At 36.8% G+C, this 11591-nt stretch overlaps 1 protein-coding gene across 1 annotated transcript in view; it reads left to right on the top strand.

The window, feature by feature from the left end:
• Positions 1-11591, top strand: part of FBXL13 (F-box and leucine rich repeat protein 13) — a 183410-nt gene that overhangs the window by 14815 nt on the left and 157004 nt on the right. The window contains 5 exon segments of the mRNA XM_027123825.1: positions 983-1086; positions 1998-2088; positions 9336-9403; positions 10523-10676; position 11260. Of these exon segments, the coding sequence (XP_026979626.1) occupies positions 983-1086; positions 1998-2088; positions 9336-9403; positions 10523-10676; position 11260 (418 nt within the window).

The following is an 11591-nucleotide window of genomic DNA, read 5'->3' as shown; positions in this document are numbered from 1 at the left end:
TATTTTTGGCTGCATTGGGTCTTCGTTGCTGTGTGCGGAACATATATATATATATATATATATATATATATATATACACACATATATATACATATATACATATATACATATATATACATATATATATATATATATGTATATATGGAGCGTCCTTTCCCTCCAACCATTAAAATCACTGATTCAATTTCCATTATATATATATAATGGAAAATAACTCAGCCATAAGAAAAGAATGAAATAATGCCATTTGCAGCAACATGATGGACCTAGAGATTATCTTACTAAGTGAAGTAAGCCAGAAAGAGAAAGACAAATACCATATGATATCACTTATATGTGGAATCTAAAATATGATACAAATGAACTTATTTACAAAACAGAAACAGACACAGAAAACAAACTTATGGTTACCAAAGGGAAAAGGAAGAGGGGGAAAAGATAAATTAGGAGTTTGGGATTAGCAGATAAAAACTACTATATATAAAAAGGATAAACAACAAGGTCCTAATGTATAGCACAGGGAATTATATTCAATATCCTATAATAAACCATAATGAAAAAGAATATATCTATATCTATATCTGAATCACTTTTCTGTACACCAGAAACTAACACAACATTGTAAGTCAACTATACTTCAATAAAAAAGGAGTTCCTCATATTTAAAAATGGTAGAAACCATTGATCTAAGGTAATCACAACTATTTCTTCAATTGGACTGTCCCTTCCTGGACCAGGGATCTAACCCGTGACCCCTCACATAATGCAACAACTCGCCATTCACAATAGAATTTTTTTTAAGAGTAAAGGTAAACTGCATGTTGCTCTGGTTATTTGGTAACATTGAATAAACACAGAGGGGTATCTATAAAGCACATTTAGTTTAGAAACTGTCACATTATTTGACTTTGTCTGACAGAAAGTCTCTTGCTTAGTAAGAACATGCAAATCCAGAAACACTGATTCCATTTCATTTTCCCAGGCTCTGTTATGTGGTCTACTTGTTACACGTCCTGAGGATCCCCTGAGGTATTTAGAGAAAATGATCACTGCTGTAATGGAAAATGGTCTTGAAAGTCTTCTCTGGTAAGTATTGTTTTGATTTATGGTAGGGGGATATTTTATTTTGAAGGTAAAACACTCATTGTATACTATCAAAAAAGGTCTTGCTAATGAATGTTTCCAATCTTAAGATTGTCCAAGAATCCCTCCATAGGCATATATATATATATATATATAATATATATATAATCATGATTGTTTATTGAGCTAGGACATTTAGTTACCCCAAGTAGTTTTCAGTCTGTTATTATTTTTTTTTTAATAAATTTATTTATTTATTTATTTTTGGCTGTGTTGTGTCTTCGTTGCTGCACGCGGGCTTTCTCTAGTTGCAGAGAACGGTGGGTATTCTTCCTTGCGGTGCACAGGTTTCTCATTGCGGTGGCTTCTCTTGTGGCTGAGCACAGGCTCTAGGCGTGCGGGCTTCAGTAGTTGTGGCTCACGGGCTCTAGAGCGCAGGCTCAGTAGTTGTGGCGCATGGGCTTAGCTGCTCCGCGGCATGTGGGATCTTCCTGGACCAGGGATCTAACCCGTGATCCCTGCGTTGGCAGGTGGATTCTTAACCACTGCGCCACCAGTGAAGTTCCCCTCCATTGGCTTTTAAGTCCCCCAAACTTCAATAGGAAAAATTTCTCCACTGGTTCTTAAGTGAGAAACATAGCACACTCTCATCAACAACGTGTGCTCATAGGACAGTTTATTTCAAGTTGAGGATGAGGACAGGATGAGGATGCTTCTTGGGGAGCACAGCAGAATCCTGAGGGGGGAGTGGTTTGAAAAAGCCCTCCAGGTGATTCTGACATGCCTCTCCCAAGGGGAAGTGTTTTTCCTTCCCTTCCCTTCCCCTCCACCCATTAAAATCACTGATTTAATTATGGAACTAATTACTATGAAATGAAATTAATTTTTGACTGCATTTTATGATTTTATTAAAGGGATATGTGCATTGATCCATCAATGAAATCTGAAATTCGGAGACTGTTGGAAACTTACGTGGAACAACTTTTTGGACTGGATGATCAGCTGGTAAGATTATTAACCAAACACTCTACACTATACATCTTAAGTTTGGACGGAAGCTCTCAAAAAGATTTTAGATTTCACGAGAGGTGTGAGGTCACACTGTTTTTGAAATTGGGGCCACTCAGAAACGTGAAGGAACATCACATACACATATACAAACATCCCACCCCACCCCCCTACACACATATGCACAAAGCCACACTCATAGAAACCTCCCCAAATTTCCAAGAAGCATTTGGACAGGCAGTTATTCTTTCTCTTTCTGACAAAATCTCTCTACTAAATCTCCCCCTTTCTCCTTCTCCTCCTCTCTTGTATCTTTATAATGACAAAAATAGCATTATGGAAAGCTTTAAAGGAGGATATTTTCTTTCCATTCTAATCTACTTCCTCTGTATTCCACGCCCCCTCCATTCTCTCTGCCATCTGCCTGAGAATTATGCTCACAAAGATATGGCCGAAACATTAATGAGACCTAACTTAAAAACCAGACCAAGTTAATGAAAGGAACAACCAGCTCCAACAGCTGGTTTTGATCCTGTAAAGAGGGGAAGGAAGTAATTCAGAATATGGAGACTTTCAGAACAAAGACTGTGCACCTGAGAGAAGCTAAAATAGCAAAAGGCATGTGGGGAGAGAAAGGGCAACACGAATTAGACGTGTGTGGGACCATGTGTCATACCTCTAGATCCCAGGCTGGTGTCTCAGTGAGCACAGGCAGGGCTAGTTGCTGGTGACGTCAGGCACTGAAAAGTAGAATCAAAGCCATGGTCACGGTGGGTGCTGAGAGCCAGGAACAAGGTGAAGCATCATTTAGAAGGATGGGTGGAGAGTAACACCAGATCCTAATCAGTGATCTACAACAGAGAGACAGAAATAGAGGGATGGGATCTTTCTGCCAAGCCTGGGATGATTCAGAGGCACCAATACACTGGGAAGAACCCATATGTTTGATCATAGTTGATCTGCATCATGGTGTGTGGGTGTCTTAAAGACTTTATCAACCACAGAATTTTGATCCACTATGGAGTGCAGATATCTGCAAACTGTGTTCTTGGAGGTGTTTGGGGGCAACCTCAGGAGCTGGGGAGAGAAGACCCAGGGGATGGGATTCTTGGTCCTCTCCTCCCCACCCCTTATCCTCTAGAACAGTACTGCACTGAGTATAATGTCACATGAAAAAACGCTTGAAAACCATTGCTATAAGATACTAAAATTATTAAAACCCACTGATCTAGAGGGGTAAATATTATCAATATTTTGAAAATGACCTTATAAAATACAATCAGATTGTGTCCAATGTCTAGCTAGAAGCCCATAGAGAATCTTTACAAGTTTGCACAGAATTCTGAGACACTGTAGCTACTTCAAATCTAAAGTTTTATTTGAAAAGGAATTCATAGAGATATTTCATGACATTAAAAGCACAAAATATTGGAAGCTGATCCAGATTTAGAAAAGAGTATGACAATTCACCAAGGCATAGAAAGGCTGCCCACTTCATAAGTTAGAAAAAACAGAAAATAGATGTGACTTCGCAAACTGTAAATCTCTAGGTGCCTAGGATTGCTTAGAGAGCTCAACCTAGGCTGGATAGACAATTCATTTCTCTTTCACCCTCAGAGAAAAACGAAGGTTTTTTTTCCCCCACAAAGACATAAAACACTTTAATCCTCAATGTTTCTAATATTTTAAATTATAGTATACTAAATAAACATAGCTTTGCTCCCCCCCCATTTTTCTTTCCTATAGTTATAACTGCCAGTCAGAGTTTTTAATGGTTTGATAAAATATTTTACAGATCACAAACAATTGTAATTTTCCCCATGGATTATTAAGATTGCTTTGCATGGTTTCAGCATGCAGTCATTTTTATGGCCTCACGCTATGAAGTCCTCCACAGCAAGGACATGTCTATTTATAAATATGTATTTGTTTCTATTTGTGCAAACAGAGAAGATTGAATACAAGAAACTGTAAGCCAAACAGTTACAAAAAAAAAAAAAAGAGAAACTGCTCTCATGACAGTAGACAGAAAGACAGTTTAACTGTGTGTTCCAAGATTAAAGAATCAACCATTGTAAGGAGGAAACTAAATTCACAGACTTGATTCTCATTTCTTAGGAAATGAAATCTCCAGGTGGGCCTACTAATTACAAGAAGAAAAGGCATCTGTAACATTAAAAACATCTTTTTATTACAGAAGAATTTAAATACGACTCAAAAGTAGAGAGAATATATAATGATCCCCCTTCATTCAGCTTAAACAATAATCAACATTTTGCCAATTTTGTTAATTATTCTCCCCTCCCCCGTTTTGCTGGAGTATTAGAAAGTAAATCCCAGGAATTGTATTACTTTACCAATAAATACTTCAGTGTTCATCTTTAACAACAAATGGTGTTTTTAGAGAACGTAGCACAGTGCAATTGTCTGTAAAATGTAATGAAATGAGCAATAATTCCTGAATGTCATCTAGTGATGATCACATTCAGATATATATAGACTCCATATTCAGTCCATATTTGGGTTTTCCAAATTGCCTCGAAAATGCCTTTTCACATATGGCTCTGTTAAGTTGAAATCCATACAGGGTCCGCACATTACACTTGGTTTGTTATGTATCTAATGTCTCTTGTCATCTGCAATATTTCTCTTTCTTCTTCTTTTTTTTTTTTTTTTTTTGCTGTATGAGGGTCTCTCACAGTTGTGGCCTCTCCCGTTGCGGAGCACAGGCTCCGGACGCACAGGCTCAGCGGCCATGGCTCACGGGCTCAGCCGCTCCGCGGCATGTGGGATTCTCCCGGACCAGGGCACGAACCCGTGTCCCCTGCATCGGCAGGCGGACTCTCAACCACTGTGCCACCAGGGAAGCCCTCTCCTTTCTTCTTTTTTCCCACGCCACTTATTTATAGAAGAAAACAGATCATCTGTCATGTAAAATGTCCCACATTCTCATTTCCTCTAGAATCCTTTCATTTGTTCTGTTTCTTGTATTTCCTGCAAGTTTGCAGTTAGATCTACAAACTCGATATTCAGCTTCTTTTTTCCTTCTTTTTCTCTGATGACAAAAATAATGCAGAGGAGATGTTGGGTTCCTTCTAATGCATTGCATCAGGAGGCACCCATGGTCTGCCTGACATTAACTAATTGCTTATTAGTTTCATCCTACAACACCCATATGATGGTTTTGAAATAACAATACCACAAGACCAGTAACCAAAGAACTATGGAAAGCTGTTTAAGAAAATTATGCAATTCTTTTTGCTTTTAAGATATATATATCTTACCCGGTATTTTCATTAAAATAATACTTTTTTGTGTGTCGATGGTCATCTTTTTTTTCTTTGATATAATTATGCTTTTTCAATTATTTGTAACATTACATGACAGCAAAAATCAAAACTAAATGAGGAGTTCGCAGAGAAGTATTGTTCCCTTTCCTGCCTCTTTATCTACTCTATTCCATCCCTTTCTCTAGGTAACCAATTTCAGTAGCTTTTAGTTTATCTCTCCATTGCTTTTTTTTGAAAATATATGAGCAAATACATGTATTCCCCTCCCCCTTGACTTCCTACACAGAAGTAGCAGACTACATATAGCCTTCTGCTTCTTGCTTTTCTCACTCAATATGTCCTAGAGATCACTCCCTTATACGACTTTTAAAATGATGCTATCAGAGAGAGCACTGAGTAACAAAACTCTAAAATCTAAATGAAAGATGTGGACTTAAAAAGTCTTACTGATATAACAACCAAAGCTTAACTATGAAAAGGAAACTTAACTTTATGAACCCAGGAGCTGGGGTTTTAATAATTTGGGAGAAGCAGACAGATCTTGTGCCCTAAACAAGATAACCACATCCTATATCCTTGCTGGTTTGCAAAAGTAGTCTTTTGAGATGGAGATCGTTTCCTGAGGAGGGATCAAAATAAGTGTTACTGTAATCTGAAAGGAATAAAAATAATGAAGTATAGAAATAGTGAAGATACAAACTAGATTCATACTGTTTACTTTAGGATAAGTTTAAATATAAAATAAGTAATAATAGCTAATGATATAGCATTTATGTATGTGTGTCTGCTGTGTATGGCATTTGAGAGTTCTAAGGAACATCTTTGTAAGTTTTTAATTTAGTTTAAGTTGTTTCAGGGACTTTACCTAATGAAATTTGCAATAAACATTTACATGTGTAAGAAAAATTGATTTTTCCAAGTTGTACTGAATTAACTGTGTTTATTAAACAGAGCTCTAAAATACAAATAACAGTGAGTGTTTCCCTCCATGCACAAAAGCTCCTTGAACACTAAATGGTCTGTCAATAATTTGCAGAAGGTCAAAAAATAAGAAAACTACTCAGCATGAAAAATCCAATACTTATGTCAGGCCATGGTACTGTATTTTAGACTGTGCTCACTTCTGCATTAAAGACATGGTTTCTTTTTACTATTGTTGTTATTACTATTAGCTTTTATAGCCTATGAAAAATAAACAATTCAGAGTTGGGAGGGATTTAAATTAATGCATTCAACACATATTAATAAACTCTTAGTCTGTTCAGGATGCTATAATGAAAATATCATAGACTGGTGGTTACAAACAAGAGAAATTTATTTCTCAGAGTTCTGGAGGCTGGGAAGTCCAAGATCAAGGTGCTGGCCGATTTGATGTCTTGAGAGCCTGCTTCCTGGTTCATGAACTGCCATCTTCTTGCTATGCTCTTACATGGCAGAAGGGGAGACGGAACTCTCTGGGGTCTCTTTTTGTTTATTTATTTATTTTATTTTTGGCTGCATTGGGTCTTAGTTGCTGCATGTGGGCTTTCTCTAGTTGCGGTGGGCAGGGGCTACTCTTCATTGCGGTGCATGGGCTTCTCATTTCCATGGCTTCTCTTGCTGCGGACCATGGGCTCTAGGCACGTGGGCTTCAGTAGTTGTGGTGCACAGGATCTAGAGCACAACAGGCTCAGCAGTAGTGGCACATGAGCTTAATTGCTCCATGGCATGTGGGATCTTCCCAGACCAGGGCTCGAACCCGTGTCCCCTGAATTGGCAGGCAGATTCTTAACCACCGAGCCACCAGGGAAGCCCATCTGGGGCCTCTTTTTTAAAGGCACTAATCTCATTCATGAGAGCTCCATCCTCATGACCTAATCACCTCCAAAAGGTCCCACCTCCAAATACCATCACACTGGGGATTAGGTTTCAGCAGATGAATTACGGGAAACACAAACATTCAATCTATAGCAAACTCCATACTATTTTGCTAGCATTATTCTAGAATGATACTATATGGGATATTAATAAAGCTCATGAATGAAATAAAGGCATGGTGCTTTAAAATATGGTAAGATGTGTTAAGACAATTAATATATAATTTCTTGTTTCAAGGATTAACTGAGCAAAAAGAGGAATTGCCCACCAGAAGAAAAATTATGTTATAATATGCCAGAAACCAAAAATTATAATCTGAAGTTAATGATTAACTTATACTATACTAGGTACATCAAGTATTATAGAAGTAAAACCTTTTTTCTATAGGTATTATTTAAATACGTCCATTTTCTCATATATAATAAAGTATCTTACAAAGTTAAAAATTAATGGGGGGATTTCCCTGGTGGCACAGTGGTTAAGAATCTGCCTGCCAATACAGGAGACACGGGTTTGATCCCTGGCCCGGGAAGATCCCACATGCTGTGGAGCAACTAAGCCTGTGCACCACAACTACTGAGCCTGCGCTCTAGAGCCCATGAGCCACAGCTACTGAGTTCACACACCTAGAGCCTGTGCTCCGCAACAAGAGAAGCCACCGCAATGAGAAGCCCACGCACTGCAACGAAGAGTAGCCCCCGCTCTCCGCAACTAGAGAAAATGCTCAGCAACGAAGACCCATCACAGCCAAAAAAAAAAAAAAAGAAAAAGAAAAGTAATGGGACCAATTACTACTGACATTAAAGAGCCATAAATTTGGTATCTGTTTGTAAGTTAGCATTAATGATTTGTAATGGTATTTCATTATCTTTTCATTTATTACAAAATTTCTCCAGGTCTCACCATCCTGGGATAGTAACAGTGTTGATAGGAGTATCCCAAATTTCACTGCTTCTAGCCCCTATCTTCGTAACACAGGAGGTTGGTTTCTCCTTAAAGTTCCAAGCAATTGCTTCTGGGAATCTCAAAGCTGTCCTGTGTGAATTCAAGAAATCCAAGTGTCTCTGTCCCAAACCTGTGAAGCCATCTGAAGGTGGAGGCTTAGTGCTGCCGCTGTTGCCTTCCTAAGAGCTTTGATGTCCAATTGAGGTGGAGTAAAGATACCTATATTATGTTAACCTACTGTTAATATAATACTATCTTTACTCTTTAAAGAATGTACAGAAGGTATAGACGATTTCAGCAATCCTCAGTGAGCCATTCGCACATTAATGTGTGTTATTGTGAATAACTGTAAGTGATATCTGCATCTCTTTCAGCATATTCCACAGTTTAGACTTTTAATTTATATAGTTTTCCTATTCCTGCTTGGCAAGTGAGGCATTCTTGTATTTTTTTTTAACAGAGAATCTCATTTTCTACTTTTTTTTTTTTGAGTTTGGGCTTAGCCCCTAATTTTATTTATTTATTTTTATTTAAAAATTTTTATTGGAGTATAGTTGATTTACAATGTTGTGTTAGTTTCAGGTGTACAGCAAAGTGGATTAGTTATACATATACATATATCTGCTCTTTTTTAGATTCTTTTCCCATATAGGCCATTACAGAGTATTGAGTAGAGTTCTCTGTGCTGTACAGTAGGTCCTTATTAGTTATCTATTTTATATATAGTAGTGTGTATATGTCAGTCCCAATCTCCCAATTTATCCCTCCCTCATTTTCTACCCTTGAGAAGGCAAAATCATTCAGCTTAATAGTGACCAGCCAACCCACAACCATCAATATTTCCTATCAATATACTTGATAATAATAATGCCATAGTACTTACCTGAAAATGCTTTAAAGTAAGTGCAATATAATGGGAAATTTTTAAGCTGTGGTTTTAACTTTAAAAAAAATGGGCAATAGGCATACACAATAAAATTCCAGAATATATAAATGGTATATAGTTCTTCTAGTCTGTTCCTGTCTCCCTACTGCCTTATTCTACTTCCCAAATGCAACCATCACTCTCATTCTCTTGTACATCTTCCAGAGGTAGCCTGTGCATTCCATTTATTTCTAATGCTTGTTATTTCATCTCTTTCTTTATTTTAGGTGACTCCAGAATTAATGATAAAAGCATGTACTTTTTATACTGGACGTTTACTGAAGACCCACTTTTAGTAAGGACATGATTTTTATACACTATTTCTTCCTCTTTGTGTTCTTATTCTTGACATTCTCCAGGTGAAGAACAGCTCACTTTTGGCCAGTTGTGCTGATTTTACCTGTTTAATCTTTTTTTAAATTAATTAATTAATGTGTTTATTTTTGGCTGCATTGGGTCTTAGTTGCTGCATGTGGGCTTTCTCTAGTTGCAGCAAGCGGGGGCTACTCTTCATTGCGGTGCATGTGCTTCTCATTGCGGTGACTTCTCTTGTGGTGGAGCACTGGCTCTAGGTGCGGGAGCTCAGTAGCTGTGGCGCATGGGCTTAGTTGCTCCACGGCATGTGGGATCTTCCTGGACCAGGGCTCGAACCCGTGTCCCCCTGCATTGGCAGGTGGATTCTTAACCACTGTGCCACCATGGAAGTCCCTACCTATTTAATCTTGTTTCCACCATTTTGTATTATATATTTCTTTTATATTTAATGGTTTTTACTTAGTTAAAAGATGTTCTTTACTTCTTTGAGGTGTCAGGTTTTTTTAAAAATAGAACTTCAAAATTGAAAGTATAGGTCCACAATCCACTTATCTGAAGCCCTTGAAGACAACATGTTTTGGAATCTAGATTCCCTTTCTAAGAAAAATTTTTAGAAAGGAAATCTCTGCACATACTGTGTACTGTATAACATGTTCAGTGGTGTCTGGGATGGCACGTTGGAACTAAACCAAACATATCTGAACATATTAGTATTTCAACAGTAAAACATATATGTATATTCTTACTAAGAAAAATGAAGAAAGACTATGAACAGCTATGTGTCAGATTCAGAGAGGTTTTGATGCAAAATTAGTTTAGGTCAGGTCTAGCTTTGCCCTTAAATAGGTTATGAAAAAAAAAAACACTTTTAGATTTCAGAGCTTTCTGGGCTTTCGAAATGTAGACACGGGAAGTGCAAGCTTAAAGGAAATGCAAGGACTGGCTGTAAATAAAACAATAAAAATAACAATTTCTTTCATGCTGTGGTTTTTGAGGAGGTAAAGGAAGCCCAGTGTATTTCTTCTTCTCTCTCTCAATTTATTTACTAATGTATTGCCATAACATCAAAATATTATGTTTCTGTATTTTCTGCTTACAGCATGTGGAGAAAGATAGCAATACCTCCTACAAATGAAGATGAGCTTCTGGCTGAAAAAATGGAAAAATCAATAGAATATGACAATTTCAGACTTAAAAAATGTGTATTTCATCACTGGCACTCTTATGTGAAAGGCTGAAAAGAAGACTTAAAGGTAAATCCTTACATAGTAACAATTGGTTTTTTGTTTTCATGTATCCAAAGTTTCAACAAACTTAACAGTTAAACATAATTTGTACTAAAGAATTTATTATTTTTATGTCTAGAGGATTGTCATGAAATGTAAAGCCACTAATTTAAAATATTTAATGAGATATGTCTCAAAGGGTTTTAGTGTAATAGAAAACAGCATATTTAAAATAAAATTCTGTATGTATTTGTGTGATATATATATATACAAGTTTCAATATAAATAGGGATCTACTATTAACTTTTTTACATAATAGAGAGCTGGTATAGATATAGATAGATTGATAGATATCAAAACTGACTATTTTTTGTAGAGAGCTCTTCATTCTTTACAGATATTTCATTTAATGAATACCTGAGAAAACTTAAAGAAAAATAAGTTTAAGTTTTACTTAAACCCTTGATAGTTGTAATGAGTGGACAGTGTATGTATGTGCTCTTAGGAGCAAGAACAGAGATTTTATCCAGCTCACTAGATACTGATTTGTTTATGGCTGCTGCAAATCAGAGAATCATTTCCTCTTGATTGGCTCCTGTTGGTACCTCAGAGTGGACCCTCTGATGGTTTTAACATAAGGGTAGTGGGTCTCTATTTCTGAGAGGAAACAATTATCTAAGAGTGGTGTCTCCAAGGCCTGCCTTAATCATCCTCCTTCCCAGCCTGGCCCCTATGTTTGAGCTTTGGACCCCTGGTTAAAAAAAAAAAAAAAAAAAAATTATATAAATATATATATATATATATATATATATGGAACAATCTATTTAATCATAGGGTATTTAACTAAATCAGAATACTACCTCATGATTGTATTTCTACGAATAAATTTGGAAGTTCTGGTTTTATAAGGAACAGATTTGTTAAAAAAGAAATGATATATAT

Source organism: Aethalodelphis obliquidens, unplaced genomic scaffold (genome assembly GCF_003676395.1).
Source record: "Aethalodelphis obliquidens isolate GAN/ISIS:26980383/991018 unplaced genomic scaffold, ASM367639v1 scaffold27, whole genome shotgun sequence".
Lineage (NCBI taxonomy): Eukaryota > Metazoa > Chordata > Mammalia > Artiodactyla > Delphinidae > Aethalodelphis > Aethalodelphis obliquidens.
The sequence above is the reverse complement of the archived record's forward strand: the minus strand, read 5'-3'. Positions and strand labels throughout refer to the sequence as shown.